Source organism: Sturnus vulgaris, chromosome 10 (assembly GCF_052056855.1).
Source record: "Sturnus vulgaris isolate bStuVul1 chromosome 10, bStuVul1.hap1, whole genome shotgun sequence".
Taxonomy (NCBI): Eukaryota; Metazoa; Chordata; class Aves; order Passeriformes; family Sturnidae; genus Sturnus; species Sturnus vulgaris.
The window spans coordinates 11,979,789-11,999,513 of NC_142252.1; the positions used below are offsets into that span (position 1 = coordinate 11,979,789).

General features: G+C 39.2%; 1 protein-coding gene across 6 annotated transcripts in view; it reads right to left on the reverse strand.

The window, feature by feature from the left end:
- Positions 1-19,725, reverse strand: part of PLOD2 (procollagen-lysine,2-oxoglutarate 5-dioxygenase 2) — a 64,340-nt gene that overhangs the window by 19,384 nt on the left and 25,231 nt on the right. For all 6 annotated transcript variants that reach the window (XM_088170810.1, XM_088170809.1, XM_088170808.1 and 3 more), the window contains exons 2-8: positions 16,129-16,220; positions 14,556-14,692; positions 8,816-8,979; positions 7,625-7,737; positions 5,690-5,753; positions 4,819-4,916; positions 2,982-3,083 (exon numbers count right to left, since the gene is read on the reverse strand). In XM_088170810.1, the coding sequence (XP_088026936.1) occupies positions 2,982-3,083; positions 4,819-4,916; positions 5,690-5,753; positions 7,625-7,737; positions 8,816-8,979; positions 14,556-14,692; positions 16,129-16,220 (770 nt within the window). The remainder of the gene's footprint in view (positions 1-2,981; positions 3,084-4,818; positions 4,917-5,689; positions 5,754-7,624; positions 7,738-8,815; positions 8,980-14,555; positions 14,693-16,128; positions 16,221-19,725) is intronic.

Sequence of the window (19,725 nt, forward strand, 5' to 3'; positions counted from 1 at the left end):
TCCTACACAAAGAAATACACTGACTAAAAATTATTTCCATCTCCAAACCAGACAATTACTATAAAAATCTAATCCATTACAAGGCTCAGAGAGAAACCTTATATGAGCATAAAAGGCTGCCAGCTAGCTTTTTAAGCAGGCCAACACCCACTTGAGAAGTGTCTGGATAAACCATCAACACATGCTGAGGTTTCACATGTCACTGTCTATCAGAACCCAGGAACATCCTGGCCAGTGCCCCAGCAAGGAAACATCCAGTGCTGATGGACCACCTCCCACCACAGCTGCATCTGCAAACCTCATAAGCACTGCTGTGAAAGCACAGCCACACAGAGACCCCAGGAACCCCAGAACAACTGAAAAATGCACTGAGGTGTCTCCAGCAAAGCACCTGCCCCTCCCTGGTAGCCACTGCTGAGGCTGCCACAGGAACTGGTCCCACTGGTGCCAGGCACAAGGAAAGCTGCCCAGGCTAAGGTGAGCACACAGGTGTGTGCTACCAGGGCTGCAGTGATTGTACTTTGTACATTTTTCTAATTCAGAGTCATTCTCCCCTTATTCTCCAGGGGAAATAGAAAGAGGCTCAGGCTGGATGTGCAAAGGCTATGGGGACAATGAGGAATTACTGACACTGCTTCATTACACTGAAACGTGAACCACTTAGCTCTACACTGAAATCTCAGTGTGACCAAAGCAAAATGGTGTTTAAAATATTAGGAGTAAAAGTTCCTGTAAACTGCATCTCCTCAGAGCACAGGGTTCATCAATTCAGACCTTGGTTTACCACAAAGAGATGTCACTGCATAATCTGAATCTAGGTCACAATGAGCATTTTGAGTACATGAAATCAGAAGTTGTCTCAGCAAAATCACTTTGGGAATACCCAGTCTGCACCTAGATGTTACATTTTCTCTGATAGATTTTCTCATTTTCAGTGAAGTCATGTATTTGACTTTTAAAGTTTACTTTTTAATAAACAGTAGTTGACTGTAAGACAACTTTTGGAAGAAATACAGGACAATTTCTCAGTTCAACTGCACAGAGCAAAGTCCAGGATCTCTTGCCACAAGAGTTGCCAGCAAAATGAGAAGAGTGAGTTCATCCTTTTCAGCCACAGTGGAAAGTCTCCACACCAGTAAGAAGGTTTAGAATTTAAAAACATTTCTAGGGAGGTTAAATTGACCAACAAACTTAATTTAGGTTTCAGAAAAACAAAACAAAATTTAAAAAAACCTTTAAGAAAGTAGCAAAAATTTGCACTTATTGAGTCCATGTGCCCTCTTCAACTATGTTCCATTATGCTGGTTCTACCTGAACAGGTGACTAATTTGGGGGTGGCACAGGCTGCTGACATTATCAGAACAGAGCAGCTCCTGAGGTTTCCCACACCTCAGCCATGACTGCAGCCCAGGAGATCCTGTTTCTGTCAAAAGATCAAGGACTGAGCAAAAGAACTTGCATATGTACCTCTGAGCTCCTTTGTATGCAATCCCAAAAAACAAGCAAGATCTTCAGAAGATATGAATGCATAAATGCAGGCAGTTAAACAATATGGAGAAAATTATGAGAGGCACAGAACATGAACTGCTCTTTTCACTGAGAATTTCTTGCTAAGTAGCAACCAGACTGGCCTGAACAAAGAGCACGTTCAGAAAACAAAATACTGCTGGTGCTTAGAAATGCCCGAAGTAAACACTTCCACTGAGGCCAAGGAAAAGCCTTGTTATTTCTTCTGGCAGAGTAAGTGAGGCATGAAGTCCAAAGAATGCTTTACAGTAAAGAAGACACATTCCAAGTTCATGTACATAAACTATAGGAAGCTATCCAGTAAATTATTGCATCCCCTTTACTGGCTTTAAGATTTAACTGCTCCAAAACCATGTCTTAATTACCAACAGCACTGGAAAAAAAAAATCTCTGACAACATCTTTTCCTCAGGTAAAAGGGAGTGCAAACACTATCTAATTAGAACACCATTAAAATGTGTATCTTAAAAGCAAAACTGAAATTTAAAAATATAGAAAGAATCTGAAAGTTATTAAAATTTCAGCAATAACTTTTTTAGTTTATATTCCAGTCCTTTAGCTACTTATTGCTTATAAATGCTTTCACTTTGTCCTTCCATTACAAAGAAAACCAGCCACTAGCTCTTTCATGCTATCCTCAACATGATCTTCTGAGATCTGTTCTCATTCAAATCTTCAATACAGAACAGAAATGAAACATCTGCTGGAAAGAGCCTGTTAGGAATAATCAGAATTCACTTTTTCATCCAAGTCTTACAATTCCACATGGCAGAGCTTAGTATTTACTCTGCCTCAAATTTACTGTGTACAAGCTGAAATATTTACAGAGACATAAAAGACATCATGCTTGGAGTGGAAGAGCCAAAGCTGCCAAGTATTGCATATCCATACACATGCCATGTGTATGTGTGCATTTGTCCTACTAGAATTCTGAAAACTGTACTGATATCCAGTCTCAATCACATCAGATCTTTTTCTACAGAAACATATTTGCTTATACAATACAAATATGTGTATTGTCTTCTACAAGGCAAAGCTGTTTTGGATTGTCTAATCTCAGAAAATAGTAATTGTAACCATGTCAGTTAACTATTAAACTCTATTTGCAACAGAAGTTGTTCAAGTTACATATACTGACTGTTTCGTAGGTCAAAAAATCTGAAATATCTTAGAGTTTTTCTACCTCTTCCAAAATTCTAATTATTCTCTAGAACTTTGCACAATTCAAAAATTGTTCATTAACTCTTGCTGAACAGAGATGAAGACCTGGAGGGCTTTTGGGGATGGCATCATCTTCAGTAATAAGTGCAAACCTATATTAAGATACAGGCATAAAAATATTCCTGAAAGTAGTAAAATATAATGTTGCATGAAGAAGCCACTTGGCCTCAGAAATCCCTAAACACTTATCAACTGTACCCAAAAGAGCCTTGTTCCAGGGCAGAGTAATCTCACCTTTACTGCTGACAGGTCTAGCAAGTCCAAATCACAAACACTGCAACCAGTTTCCTGTGTCCAAGCATTAGGAATATAATTTCCCAAATAATTCAGGTGAATCTGGTATATAAATGAACAATTCAAATTAATGAAAGATGCATGCAAAGGATGAGCTGTACCTATCCAACAATTCAGGCTTATTCATTTAATAATTTGTAACTAAAGGCACCTGACAAGAAACAAACAAAAAATAGCAGGCAAAAACTTCGTCTTATTCTTTTTGTTGACAAAACAGAAATTAACTATGTACCATAAAGTCTACAAAAATGAGTATTAAAAATGACATGCACTTGAGGTGAAAAATAAAATTATTACACATCAGAACATAAAAATTCTTTGGTATATATTTCGAGAGGTGTATCTAACCAATGCAATTTACTAATCTGCAGATTGGAGAGACTAAGTACAAAGCAGAATTATCTTCTGAATTAAAAAATTTAACTATTAGCAGTTGATTCTGGGAATTATTTTTATGCTAGTTTATTTACTAACTTGATAAAACCTTTTGCCTATTATTGTCCTTTTCATTCTATCCTGGCTTTAAAACAGAAGAATTTTGCCACACTAACAAAGTGATGCATAGTAAGAGTTTCCTCTTTGTTTTTAAAACATCACCACAGGCAGAGGTGGAGGGTTTTTTTAATGTAGCATAACTCTTGTATTAGTATAAGAAGTTCCATCCTAAGCTGTTTGCCCAACTGTAAAATACAGAACCTTTCCTTTTACTGGCAACACGTCAGAAAAACCAGTGATGAAAGAATTTGAGGTTTTAATTGAGGCAAAAATGGAAAGAATTGGTTATACATTTCACCCCTTCTGAGTAGTTATAAGGCAAACAGATAAAGGCATCGTTATAGTCACTAATTCCAAAATCAAAATACAAGTGCACAAACAAAGCAGCAGCAGTCCCTGGGATATTAGTGAGTTCCAAACTTTACTTCATTCTCCTGAAATGCATTTTTCTGAAAATAAGGAGCTACAGTAAGGAACATTTATTCAGAAGAAATTAGAAAGTAGCCATGCCCAATTCTTCAGCCAACTGATCCTACTGTAAACGATACACCTTTGCACTTCTTTGGCACAGAACAAAGAGGTGCAGCTGCCATATGACCAAAACAGCCATTTCTCTCAGAGAAACTGGGCAGGGACCTCTGAGGCCCTGAATCCTTACACATGAACAGAACCTGTCAAAGCAGCTATTCCACAGGGCAGCCAGTGCTCGACCACGTGCCCAAAGCTGACAAGCCATGGGCACGTTGACAGCAGTGACAGTGACACTGCAGGTAATGGCAAGAGCCAGCCACACGTGTACCCAGACAGATACACTCACACAGGGACTTCTCTTGCCTAAATGCAATGGATTTTCTTATATATGTGCATACACACACCTGGGTCCAGGGTAGGAACAGATGTGTTACTGTTTTGTATCCCAGCCCATCACTCTTGGCTAGATTATCCTGCCCTCCATTACTCTGACTGCCATTTAATAACCAGATGCACATTCTTCACTGGCTCCAAGAACAGTTCTGTGTTAGTGAACAAATTAACAAAAGCTTACTTGCTTCTAATATCCCATGCTGCAATGAATTTGGGAGCAGAATGAGTTGTTTCAGCATCAATATCAATTTACAGTGACAGCAGAATAACATGAATTTGAAGGGGGTTTTTATCTTCTCAATTCCTAATAACATTAAATGGAAATGTGCACTGGTGTTTTATTCTCTTCTAACATTGTATTTTTTGCCTTCATTTATGTTTTGGTTTTACATGAAAATAAAACCAAACTGTCACTCACTTTAGTTGGACCATTTCCATGAATGGTGACTGGTAGGGTGTCATACACTGAATTCCTTGCTCTTACTTTTCCTTCTTCAAATTTCAAAAGGACTTCATCTGCAAATCAACAAAGCAGTACAGTAAGATCATAAATAAAAGCTAAAATTTCAGAGTTTTTAAGTCCTTGCTGATACAATAGATCTTGCTGCTGCTATCATTGTCAGTATTATTTATTTAGAAGCTTTTGTTCATTTTTTTAAACTAGATCTTGAATTCTAAGGTCCTTATGATAAATGAGGTGACATCAAACTTCATAGTTTCTCATCAGCAGTTTAAGTATTGGGAAAAAGTCTGCTTTAAAAATAATTCTAATTTAGTGCAAATACAAATTATTTCAGATATGATCTGACTATAAAAAGTTGTTCCAAAATTGGAGGTCAGATGTAAGAAAGGAAGTTTCCATAGATGCATTTTTCCGTTTAAATTAATGACAGTTAAATAAAGAAAATTCTACATTATTCTACATTCTACTTCATTATGTATAGCTGTTTGCTTGAGAATATCTAAAATGCAATTTTAATTACTAATCTTACTCCTGTAATTAAGTTTTGGAGAGGCAGATGGAAAAATTATCCTTATCTGTGTATTTACTGCCAACTTCATTTATTTAAAACTATTTTTTTTCTATTTTAAATAAAATATTTTATCAATGAGAGAATTCAATTAATAATCAACCCAGAAGACCTATAACTGATCTGGGGATCAGGTTTACCCATACAAACACTTCCTTAAAATAAGCACATGTTTAAAGAATTACATTCACAGTTAAGCCAAAAAAGAAGTGTTAAAAACAGTTAATGAAACACACAATGTGCAAATCACACACTCACCAACAGCTCCATTTAGGGTCTGGAAAATTGTACATTTGTGGTCCAAAGTAATGTTAATGCGCTCCTGAAATCAAAGCACCAAAGCTGTTGAGGCATTCTAAAAGCCAGTGTTTTTACAGTAACATTGCAATTATGCCACAGTGGCAGCAAGGAATCAGGGAAAATGACTCTATGTGTTCTTTACATTGCTACATTTTTCTGTATTCCCAAGCTGTGCAGTTCTATAGCAATCAGTTTTGCATATGCAGAAACTTTAAACTTGGAGGATAAAGGTCATAACTCTCCCCAGGAACTGCAATTTAGCAGTATAAGCTAAAGAAAATTTGTGTCTTAAAAAAAATCATTAACAAGTCTTGGCCCAGAAACAAAACATGCTGTGTTTCAGAGTCACAAAAATATAAAAGCCAAATTTAAGTATCATGTCAGAATAGAAAATACTAGTGGTTTTAAAACATGCTCCTAATGTAGTATTACCAATCCTAGCTTACTTTAAATACTATGTTTTACCATTTTTAAAATGTTGATTCAAGTATGCAACACTTAAAAACCCCTATACAGATGACATCCTTGGTTTCGGTCTTCCAAGATTTTCTTATACATTCTACAGCATTGGGAATATTATTACTACACAAAGAATCAGTGGTGATGTATAACAAGTATAATGGTGATGTATAATAAGCACCACACAAGTGTTTTGGGCTGTGCTCTGCACAGATACACAGTTTTGGTCTCGAAGACAATCCATTTAGACAACTAATTATGTTACTTCTGACTTGGATGCAGAATCAGTTTTAATATCTCTACACTCTGTCTCTTCACTTGCATACCTGGTATCTGACTAAACTTGCATATAAGCAATTCAAACATTAAAGGCTGGAAGGAATTTCCTGTGAGGAGCAGGCTGAGGGGCACCTCCTGCTCCCTACAGCTTCCTGAGCAGGGGAAGGGGAGAGGGAGGTGCTGAGCTGCTGGGAATGCTTCAAAGCTGCACCAGGGAAGGCTCAGACTGAACACTAGGAAGCATTTCTTTATGAACAAGGTGGTCAAACCCTGGATCAGTTTGTCAATACCTCCAGCCTAATGCTTAAAAAGCATTTGGGCAATGACCTTAGTAACATCCTTTTATCTTTAGGTCAGGCCCATATTGGTCAGCCAGTCAGACTAGATGATCACTGTAGGTCTCTTCCAACAGAAATATTCTATATTATTTCTGAACCTGTATCCAATCAGACTTGATTTTCCTTTAAGTTATGCCAGAAACAGCACGTGTATATTTCAAAAACCTTGCATCAGCCTTAAGCATACAAAATCCTTCTCAAACTTCTGCTATATCAAATTCTAAAGTCTTTTAGCCTCAATATATTGTTACCTTCCCTTATCCCTCTTTTTCCAGCATCATGGACTTGCCTCTAACATCTGTCATGCTTTAACACTGCAACTCAGCAAAAAATTTTAAGTGAGGACACAGAGGGGTCTTCACCAAAAATTTACAATGCAGCTTTATTGAACACATTTGCACAGAAAGCTGAAGGCAGGATCTGAAATGGCAGCAAGCCAAAATATAAAACACTGGATCAGCAAGTAGTTCAGTGACACCCTGGAAAAATGCCACATTCTCTGGCTGTCAAACTGCCAAGTACATGGGACTCTCATTGAGATAAATGTGTCTGATCATATACCTCAGAGCTGTTATTCCTAACAATGAAGCAGAACCTGCCTGGGTCTGAAGACAGCCTGAAATAATACATCAAGTCTTGACCCTTTGGGAGCCTGTTCATCATTCCAGCAGTAGGAACCTCAGGAGAACAAACAACTGTCAACATGGCACTACAGTATAAAGAGACAGCAATCCTTGTCTTTTCATCTTCTGGTGTTTTATGAGGAGCAGCATGTTATTTCAAGCAGAAAGAAAAGAGAAAGCGAGTTACTACCTACCCTTGCCAATGAGTCAACATAGATTTTGGTGTAAAACAGCTGGTCATCATCATTATCCTGCAGATTCCATTGCTGCACAATACGATTTATGTATGGAGCATAACCAATAAATCCTGCAACATCACACACACATGTTATTTCAATAAAAAGCACTACTCTGCCAACGCTGTCCACCAACCAGGGACTTCATTCTGAGTGGTGCCAGAAAGAAAAAGTATGAAATTTATGAAATTTGGCTCAAAATATAATCTTCTTCCTGAGGTATGTAACAGGTCTGTTTCAAAAAGTTAATAATTAATGGCTATTTTTATATTAATGGTATTTTAAGGAAAAAAAAAATATATCAGATCTGCCCAGGATAGTTCTGAGAATGCCAAAGCATAATATCAGACTATCACTTTCTCAAGAAGCTCATCTGTGGGAAGAAGTTTCATTTTCATCAATCACTTCTTACTGGCAGAGATGCCTGAATCTAATACTGCCAGAAATAAAATGAGAATTCAACTCAAAATCAATATACACCAAAATAAAAAAAGATAGGACATATACATGAGGGAAAGAAACAGGGACACTCCCAGACCTGCACACTGAAGAAAGGTGCCCCAGAAATTACACACTCAATAGCTTCTACACAGCACAGTATTTGTATCAGTGCATGCATTAATCAAGGGCAGAATTATTAGCAAAGCTGGCATTTAAAGGAGGATTCCAGAATTCATCCATCACTGAGATTACAGGGAGTAGCTCCCACTTCTTTTAGAAGGAGCTGTGTAAGCCATGCTGACAGGCCAGGCAGACTGCCAGCACATCCACCCTGTGTGCAGAGATCTCCAGGAACCAGGCAGCTGAGCTCAGGAATTCTGTGTCCAGGCTGAACTGTGCCTACAGACAGCACGTGTTGCTTTGCCTGGGCCTGTGCACTGCCTTGCTTCTGAAGCAATCCTTGCACAGCTGCTTGCTAGACCCTGACTGTATTTATCTGCTTTTTACAAGTTATTGCCAAATAGCACTGTGCAAATTTGAATGAAAAGGGAGCACAGAAGAGGAGCTATTCAAGTGGGGAGGGCAGGAAGATAACAGCATATAACAGGTTTATACATGGGTGATTCAGGAACAGCTCCACACAAGTACATAGAACAGACAACACAGATGGGTCATGTTCCAGTTCAAGTGTTTGAGGATCACACTTGCCTCCTGAGTTCAGGAATCGTTTTCCACTCCGGACAACAGGATATTTGTCAGCCAGCCTTTTATCCGGCCAAATTAGTCCATCTGCTGCAAACACCACTTTGTGATTTGTTTCCTGAAATTTCTTTAGTAGTTCTTCAGGGCCTCCAGCAAAGATAACATCATAGCTTAAAAGGAAAGAAAATACATCTGTTAGGTTAGTTTCATTTTAATGTTTCTGTGTTCAAAACAAGTCATTAGACTATTCAAATTTAAAAAATAAAACAGCCCTCTCATTCTGAAAAATTACTGAAATCATATTTAATCACCATGTAAAAATTCTACACGCTTCCAGGAGAGAAACTTCAATCAGTACTAGTTATCCAAAGTAGCTTCCCCTTCTGCTTTTTAGTCTTCCACATTTTGGACATTCTTTTTTCTTCACATTTTGTTTATCTGAAAATTATTTTCCCATTTTCAGGTATTTTGCTTAAGTTTCTAAAAACAAGAATTAAGCATAACCAGCTTTTACAAATGAAAAGTAGAACTGAAAGATGACTTAGATGACTTTCACTAGGAAAATCTAGATGATCTTGTCCCTAAACACAGCAGCACTGACTCTAAGAAGTCTTATCAAGAATGTATTTAGATCTCAATTAAGGCCAGTTGCCCATAAAAAGTGTATTGCATCCTGACAAGGCATAGATTTCTCCTTCAACCTCTTCAGTGTGCTGAAGACTTAAAAGGCTCAAAGCATCACAATATCTATTCATGAAAAACTGTACCCGTCTTTGAGTTGCAAATCCTGTTGAGGATAAAAGGCCTAAAGGTGGAGGGCTCATCTTTGGCTGTTACACACAAGAGTCAGCAGTGTGCTAAACCAGAACAAAATCTGCCTGGGTTTGGCCAAGGTCCTGTAAGAATGGAGCATCCCCAAGCCTGGTGGTTTCTTGTGGCTGAACCAAATCTAAATCAATGCCTGGCAGGCACAGGGGGTTGGGAACACAACCAAGCAAACAAACCACTCCCCCCACCATGGGCAGGGATGCCACACACTTGACCAGTCTGCTCAAAGCCCCATCCAACCTGGCCTGGAACTCGGAATTTGCCAGGGATTGGGCATCTGCAGCTGCTCTGGGTGACCTGTGCCAATGCCTCCCACTTCAAGGTTCACTTTACACAGCATGAAGAATGTCACAGTGAAACTGGAATCACATCACAGATTAGTCTCTGGCTGAAGCAGCAAAATATTTTAGTGGCAGCATCTCAGCCTTGCAGTTTCCTCATCTGAACACAGGAATATTCTTACTCTAGACATGTACCTTAGAAATTAAAAACAACCAGTCCTGATAACAGGCAAAAGAACAGTAGAGCTACTAAAAACCAAGGTCAAACCTTGACCAAGACTTTTCTTGCAAAGCCTTTTAGCTGGGCTAACTAGGACATCAGTACCCCTACCTGCAGTACACAGAACATTATGCATTGCAATGGATTACCCAGCAAAAGTGCCAACAGATCAACCACTACTGACTTATGGTACTCCTTTACTACAGTCCTGAAATTATTCAAGATGTCTTTACTTCAAAGAGGATTTCATGAAATTGGCCTGAGTACTGAACAACAGCTGGCTTACAAATGTAAGAAAAGATTTTCACCACAAAGCAAAGTATGAACCCTGGAGAGGAAGTGTGTTATGTAGTCTATATAAGTAAGTGGTTTTCTGAAAACTCAGTTATGTTTTTCTGAAACTTTGGCAGAAGAACGCATGAAAGAAATTGTACATTTTGGACCTTCACCAGTTTCACAAAAAATGCCTGTTTCTGCCCAAATGTACAGGAATACACTTCACTCCCTTTTCCATTTAATTTCTGTAGCCCAACTCAATGCCAGACCGAGCCTGTAGAACACACAAGAAACAGGAGACACGTTGAAGGCAGACAGAAAGAGATCTGTCTGAGGCTTTAGCTTAATAGCTCATGGCAGGCTGTGCTTCTCCTCCGTGACCAGGGGAGTGCTGCTGCTGCTGGGACTTACAGCTGCAGGAAGGAACCAAACACCCTGGAACATTGCTTCCAAAGACTGTCATTCTGTGAAAGAAAGCCAAAGTTGAGCAACATGCTGGGCCAGCCACAGGCTCTGCTTGTGAAAGGGATATGCTACTTAATACAGCACAGTTCATAATCCTAAACCCTGAGCTGAGCTGCTAAACTGCAATGGATATCATGCAGCTCTATTAATCCAGCTGGAACCTACACTTGCCATTAATGGTCAAGTTCCTCTGTTTTGTCAAGAGGTGACTCACTGTCACCACACCTCTTCCTGGGCAGGACCATCACCAGCCATCCACCCCTTGCTGACAGTATCCTCACCAGCTGCTTCAGGAGACTCCCACTTTTCTCTCCATGCAAAAGGAAAACTTCTTAACACCTGTAAATGCATCATTTGCCTTGTTTACCTGCTTTGTCAGATTACATTCAGCCTATTCAGACCTCACCTCCTGCTGTAAGGGGGGATTCACTTTGGTCTACACCACTAATATCACAAAACAGGTCCCAAAACTATCCTTGACAGTTCATACTGTCATTAGGTGTGACACAATGACTTACTTCAAAAAAGACTTCAAAATTTGACAGGGAAAAAAAGTGTGGACATAACCAGGAACAGCTCAGATACTCTTTTATTTATTCTTCCTAAATCCTTCCAATTAAGTAGAAAGCAAGAAGAAAAAAAAAAACAAAAAAAATCAAACAAAAAAACCCCCAAAAACAAAACAAAAAACCACAAAAAACAAACAAACAAACAAAACCAACAAAACAAAAAATCAAACAAACAAAAAAACAAACAAAAAACAAACAAAAAAAAAACCAAAAAAACCCCAAAAGTTTCCACAACCTAATCCCATTTCCTGAAGCTCCCAGATGGCAGATGCTTGGGACTGGAATCTACCCCTCCCCTCCCTCTCTTGCAGCAGCAAAGCATCCTGCTATGCACCCTGCACTCCCAGCAACACAGGAAACAGCAGCAGGGGCTCAGGTGCTCCAGAACTGATCATTCCATTTTTCTATCCACAACTTTAACAGTAGAATTTGCTACTATTAGAGCTAGTGAGATTGTTAGTCACTAGTAGGCACTATGTCACAAAAGAGACAAATCTATTCTGTCACCTAGACTGTGTCCCCACCAGGACCACACCTGAACCATTTTGAGATACATAGAAGATATAATTATCCCTTAGTTTCTGACAAATGTTAAAAAAAAATACAACAAAACAAACAACAAACTGAGAGGCTTCAAAATTCTTCCATGATACAAAGAGATGTCTGTGGGAGTTCTGGATGAACAGTCATAGCACCAACCAATTTATCCAGTCTACATTGGCCATTAGCCAGTTCAATCTGAAATGGTCCAAAATAAACCAGAAGTTAGCTCAAGCAAAAACAAGCCCAATTTAAACAGTGTTCCATCTGCAGGCATTTTGCTATCTACACATAGGCATAAGCTGTCCACAGAAGAAGCTCAAACTATTTCCAGAATTCTGAGCCATATAACAAACTGCTGGAAAAAAAACAAACCAAGAAACTCAGTTTGTTAAGTAAACAGTTCCCTAGAAATTACTTGCCTAGTTACAGTAAGCAAACCAGACATTTCCTTTCCCCACCCCCAAGATTAATATTCCAAATGCTTCACAATGAATATAATAAAAAACACTGGAAGAAGAAAGGAAGTTCAATGTAGCAGTAATTTGGAAAAGACAAATGTCATGATCAGCATTTAAATTGCAAACCAGGATTTTTGGACATTAAAAAGCTTATTAGAATTAAAATATAACGCTAGAATCAGCAAACTGGTCTTTTCTCTCCTGTCTGGGATCAGTTCCACCAGCTTTAAATAAATATGTACTTGGAATTTCAGACTTCAGGAACTTGGGAGGCCTTAAATCCTGTGATTTTTCATGGGAAGAAAGATTATGGCTTTTGCACTTAGACACACATGGTCCTCTGTACTCTCTCACCCACGCCAGCAGACAGCCTGCCCCTCCAGAGAGAAAATTATGATGGAGAAAAATTTGAACTTGACCTTTGTAACGATGCGATAATAAATTTGCATATTATGCCACATAGGAAGAAAATAGTTATTAATTAGGATAATAAATTCAGAAACAAATTCAATGTAAGTAGAAAACACTGGGGGGGTTTGATTCAGCTGAGCTTTAGCACAGAACAAAATCTTTCAAACTAACCTTTAAAAGTTTTAGTTCTTTTATGATTAGTAGGAAAACACTATGAACAAATATATAATGTATTCATTTTTAGAAAGATTCTTTTTCCACTTAGCAAAATTGAATAAGTCAATAAGGAAAGAAATTAAAAACTGGATGTGTACCTCCAAACTAGGTAAACCTCTACAGAGCTAAGCATACAAAAAAAAATTCAGCATTAGTATCCCTTATAATGCTTATTTATAAATTAGTGAAAATTATTTAGATCTTTTTAATTTCGAGGTATTTCTTTTACTCCTCACAAGAAGTAAAATTGGAACAGAAAATTAAGTAATGTATTTGAATTTTCTACCAGTTTAATAGGCTACTCCAACTTTCCCAAAGTGTTAACTTATGCAAAACAACAAATTAACTTTCCATAAAATGCCAGTGTCCAGACACTTTGCATTGTGATAATATCTGCTGTGCAAATCCTGCCAAGCTCCTGCCTTGAAAAGGTGTCCCTCAATTTCTTCAACTGTCAAATTTTAAATAAATAAAGCAGGTTAGGAGCTGAAAGAGAATTCTGGAGCAGACATTCCAACATGACGTGACAGCAGCAGCACGGGCGAAGTCACATGTGACTGTCCCCAGCTCACACTCGGCTGCCTGTCTGCAGCTGAGCTTCCTGCCCCTCATTCAAGACCTGGTCCCACACCTTCCTGGCAGTGATTATTTCAGAGCTGTGACCCTGCTCTGGGTAACATCAGCATGGAAGAGCCTGGTGGCTGCTGCAAGCTGGATTCTGAGACACTCTGATCATGCTGTTGTCACAGGAGGAAAATAAGAGGAAGAGAAAAAGCAGAGGGAAGGAATAGAGAAATTGTATTTGGAACATGTTTGAGCTCTATGCTTTCTGTGACAGGGAGAAGCCTATCTGGCCTCCAGGGAGGATGCTGAAGCATAGCTGTGCTATGAGCTATGATCTGGCACCTGCAGCAGAACTGTCTCTCCATCCCTCCATCACACAGATAGCACAGGCACCAGGATACTTGTGACAAGACTTTCGTTTCAGTTCTCTAACACGTAGAAGTTCTCCTGTTAAATGCTTTCCTCAGGGAACCATTTTCCAGCTTCCTCCATATCAGTGCTACTTCATGGAACAAGATTATGCCTCTAGTCCCTACTGGACACTTTATTTCTGGAGCTGCTTTTGCTCCCCCTCCCATCCACACTCCCAGCCTGCAGCCACATCCTGCTCTCACTGCAGCTGAACAGGGAGAGGACAAACGCTTGCCTAAAAGCCTGTCAGCTCCCAGCAACATTTTTTTACCCCCTGGAGGCAGCAGAACTATGAACAACTCTTACATCTCTAAATCTGTTAAAAAGTAATGATTGCTCCAAAAGCAATCTACCATTTTTATGAATGAAGAAAAAAAGACACAAACTCTCTCAAATAACACAGCGAAGAACAAAAGCAACATGCAACTTTCAGCACATCACAGCAGCTACTTTTGCATGTCTACTCAAACTGGAACATAAAGACAAGAAGCCAGGTTTGCTCACCATTCAACAAACAGTACAACCAAGTCCTCTTGATCAGCATAGCTTTCAATGCCTTCTTTCAGCAGTCGAACTTTCTGCCCTCCTCCAATAGAGTTGGGCAGCTCACCACCTTTCCATTCTTCACCTTTTCCAAGAACCTGGAACAAGAGGGGAAAAAAAGGCACTTTTTGCTAGTATCCAAACCCATGAGACGTTTTTAGAGCAGACCCTTATTGAAAACAGATGCTAAAGCAGAAGCAACACATTAAAGCATAGCAAGCCAGCACTTCCAGCATCATAAGTTTTCCTTGTCTGAAGCAACATTCATACAATGACATCACTGCAAAAACATGAGAGAGACATTTCTTAACCAAATAAGAATCAAGAAATTGCCTGCTACTGCCATTTACTCAAATGTGTCTCCTTCAGAAAAAAAAGATAGAAAAGCTAAGGATTGCTTCAAAATTTGTATTAGAAAAACATTCTGAATGAGACCTTTAAAATTCAATAACATCCCTTTAGGAACAGGAGGCACAAAAGACCTTGGTGGATCAGGGTATAGCTAATTCAAATTGCAAGCTTTTTGTACAAAAAGGGAAGGATATGTTTCCCAGTACACAGCTCACTACTAAAACTCAGTTAAACATAAAACTCCTCCCCAGCCAAGCACTATAGCAGATTACATGCCAAAAAAGGAAAGGGGGAAAAAAAAACAAAACAAAAACCTCTTTATGTGTTTTGAACATAATGTTTTGGTAACATAAAAAACTACATTGCATGATGTTTTGGACAAATCTGCAAAGCTAAAAGATGTATCCAGAGCTCAGGCGCTCTAGTAACAGCTTTATCATATTAGGAAAGGTTCTCTCAGTCCTCTAAATTCAGTGATAGAAGTCAAAGACCCAAATAATTTCCTATTTATAGTGCAGGGACTGTGGTCAGCAAGCAGAAAAATTTCATAATAGCATCTGAATTCCTGGATATTCTCTTGGCAGAAACAATTTGTGGGGAAAGTTTAGTTTAGTGCCCTCCCTTTCTCCCAAGGTCATGCAGAGGCCAACCTAAGAACGTGACATACAGAGGCATGGAGAAAGGCAGAAAAGGCTGGCAAGAATGATAGAAACAGATTGTCCTCCCAGAAATTACAGGTTCCTGGGAAACAGAGACATTTTCAGTAGTGATCCTCCCTCTTTCCTTGCAGCAGTGCTCCAACCTTGCTCAAGGAGAGACCCAAGGCCTTTGAGTGCAGTACAGCTGCCAGGAGCATTCATACAAACAAAATTGGCCACACTGAAAAACCAGGCTCTGTGTAAAACGTGACAGAACCTGTGAGTGAGGAGGATGCTGACCATGACAGCTACAAACTCTGGAGCAGCTTCTAGGGCAGTGGAAGCACCTCCCTCCCTCCATGGTTCAGAGGGGCATCAGCAGGTAAGCAACAGGGAAAGCAGCAAGTGCCCCTCCTGCTCCCCAGCTCTGCTGTTGTTTCCCTCTGTCCCAGCACACAATGAAGGTGAGGCAAGGTCAGCTACCATTTACTGGTTCTGTTTTACAGCACGGACAGTACAGATATTTGGTAGAAAACACACAATACCTTTACTGTGTAGTTGAAATGCTTTGCAGTTCGCATGAAACGGTGAAAGCCATCGGTTTCTTTAGTTGCTACAGTAAAGACTAGAAGTTTATCTGAGGAAGGAAAGGAGACAATATGTATTAATATGCTTTCAGGGCACAGTTTGTAACATAAAATGCAATGAACAGCAGTACTAGCTCAGGGAGCTCTATGACTTTCTGTATTTCATTCAAAGAGAGGAGGGAAATATGCTGCCTTGTATAGGTGTGAGACATTGCCAAACAACAACTGCTATGAGCAAGGTGCTGTATTTAAAATTATCCTCTGGAAGATGAAGCAAATAAGTCCATCTACTCTGTAAACAACTAGTTCAAGACACAAAAACAAAGCTAGTATGACTACTGGACAGTTAGAAATCTTTAAAACAAAAATAACCTACTACTTTTCAGTCTGAACTAATCTTGCTACCTCTTACCACAGGATTGAGTGGTGGTAAGAGAACTTCATCCCCAGCAGCTCCCCTGAAAGCCAATAGTGCATATTCTTCATGAAAATAAGTTAAAAAAAACCCCTACCAATGAAACCAATCCCCCAACAAACAGCATTTAGTGCTTTTGAGTCCTTGGGAAGACACAAGAGATCAAGGAGTTTGCTTGGTTGGTTTTTTTATTCAGAGCATATGTACATTACAGCACTGCTAATTTTGCCCTCTTCCTGCACACAGGCAAGTGACCATGCAACCAATTTCCTCTTCACATTCCAGAGCTTTAACACAGTTCGAATGGGGTCATGAATTTCCACTAAATAGTTTCCCAATTAGACTACTGAACAATATTTAGAACCCTATGCAATATGCTGCATAATGAAACCAAATAATTTGAAGCTATGAGAAGCCTTTATTCCTACCTAAAATCAAGTATTTAATCAGACCAGCCTGGATGCCAGAGTACATTGCAGTTTCCCAAATTCAGGCCAAGTTCAAGCAACAGCTGTCCTCTAAACAGAGCCCATGAGATCAATCTTTACAATAAAATAAAATTAATTGCCTACAATGAGTATTCCAGACAGAATGCCTGTTACTGCATTACTTGCCAAAAAAACATCCTCTGGATTTACCCTCCTCAATCCAGTAACATGTGCAAGTGTCTGCTATGGAAAACATTCCTATTAATTCTTCAGCCTTGTCCACCACCACAGGCTTAGCAGCCCTCAGACACCCAAGGCATCGTTTTGAGTGTATTCAAACCACTCTCCACTTCCCATTTTGCTTTATGTGGCACCAGCAAGAGTTAACACAAAAGATGATGACCCAGTTCCCACACTGGAGAAGAAATGCACCTTGAAACTTATGCATGAAATGCTCTGCAGCCAATACTTCAAGTGTATTGACTCAGTCAGGCAGAAATACCTGTCAGAAAACAGACACAGTTTGTAGAGAAACATAAAACCCCCTGTTCTAATGAAATTCAAGTCTGCCTGAAGTAGCCACAGCAGACAAACTCTGCTAGGTCACCTCCAGAAAATCTCACCAGGTCACCTCCAGAACATCTTGCCAAGTCTGACTGTTCTGGCTGCTCCATCCTCACCAGCAGCCGTACTGGTGTACATGGGGTAAGACAAGCACATGTGATACTTTCTGTGCTTTTGCTACTGCTCTCAGGTGTTCCTGACTCAGGGGGTGTTTCTGCAAATTGCAGAACACTTGATGTGCTTTGTGACCTGGCTCTTCCCTACTCACTCCTTGAACAGATGTAATGACAGCACCATGTGCCCAGTACCTACATCACCAAAACAATCTGGGCCTTGAGCAGGGCTCCTGCAATTTGATCTGACACTGCTCAAGTTCCTCAGTTACAGACAACATTTCTACCTGCCCTCCCTACTACACACAATTTTGTGTATTTCTCTCACATCCTGCTGTTGCCTAGTTTAGTTTTTTTTCTCTTTGGGTGGGGGTGTCTGGGAGGCATGTCCATGAGCAGGGGGACAACACACAATCCTTTTCCTCAAAGGTCCTAGAGACAATTTTAACTGCTGGCTCTACAGAATCAGACTGACACTCCTGCAATACAATATGCAAAAAAGAAAAACTGGAAACATGGTAAATTCTTTGATCAATTCAACTTGAACATCCAAAAATTTTGGGAAGACAGATTTGGAAGATAAATTGCCCCACTTTTCCCCCCCCCCCCCTCAAGACTTTTGTAGCAAAGAATCAAAAGAAAATTCCCCAAGTACATCTCAAAAGGACAGGAGGACCTCGAAATGCAATGAGTTCGCATGGACTCAAAGAGACAAAGAGTAATAATGGCTCAATACCTTCCAAACAGTTTACAATAAAGATCATGCAATTTCAAGTAATTCTACTGAAATCACCACAAAATGAATAAAGAACATTGTATCTTAGACCGTGACTAAAACAGAACTTACAACAGAGAAGGGTTTTCCTCTGTGAAGGAAATTATGACTACTTTTTTGTTCAAGCACTACATTTTCAAATTACAGGGAGCTGGAAAAATCTGATCATACCAGAATTGCATAATCAAGCCAACTGGATCCATTATAAAAGTTTCCTAGGTGACCAGATCACTGACTATAACCATGGAATTTGCTTTGAAGTAAGCATATTTCACACCTACACATTGCTAAGAAATGCTAACAGCAAAGAGCTCAAAAATCTGTACTTGACAACATGATGTAAATGACAGAATGTAGGCTGCATCAGATTCCTTCCACAGTTACTAAGTCAAAAAAAGTTTAAACTAACATACAAGTACAGTTTGGCAAGCAAAAAATAATCTACTGTTCTTTATAGGATATAGTTACTCTCTTTTAATGGAATACACATTATTCATGTATTTCAAGATTCACTATAGAGTCTGGTATGTTACTTGACTTGTGGAACAGGAGGAAAGAGAACAATGTGCCAAATCATAAAGGGATTTCAACCTGAGCTATACAAAAGAAAGCAAGCTGAGCAGGCAAATAATACAGTTTATACTGATACGAAATGGCAAAAGAGTCTGCACCAACAGACAATGAAGCAATTAAATAGGTGGCCTGAGTGGGGTTTGCTAACAGAACAAAAGAAAGCTATTTTAAAGGTACTATTTACATTGGAAATGTTTTCTTTTTAACATGCTTACCCATGGTCTTTTTTTAAAATTAGAGTTGAAGAAGTTTAAGAGGATTTACTTCATGTCTTTGTTGCACCACTGGCATTTAAGTGCAGGTGGTACTTAAATAATTTTTAAGTGCAGCAGAAGTGTAATTACAGCATTTGAAGTCCCTTTCGAATTAGAGTTTCTTTATAGATTACTTAGTCTTTGCTGGGGCTTCTCTTTTTTGTTTTGGTTTGTTTAGTTTGTAGGGTGGTTTGTTCTTTTTTTGTTTTAAGTTGTGTCTGATGAAAGAGCAGAGAAATGTGCTTTTATTCTATATATAGTATATATGGAGAGACAATGCAAACTGCAGTAAATGATAGTTACCTTGGCACATTATAGAGGGTATTATTAGCCAAATGAGGAAAGCAGAACCATTCTCCTCCAGCTAATAAAAAATATTAACCTAGTTCCTGTACCTTGCTGTGACTATATTTAGATGTGACAGCTTGCACAG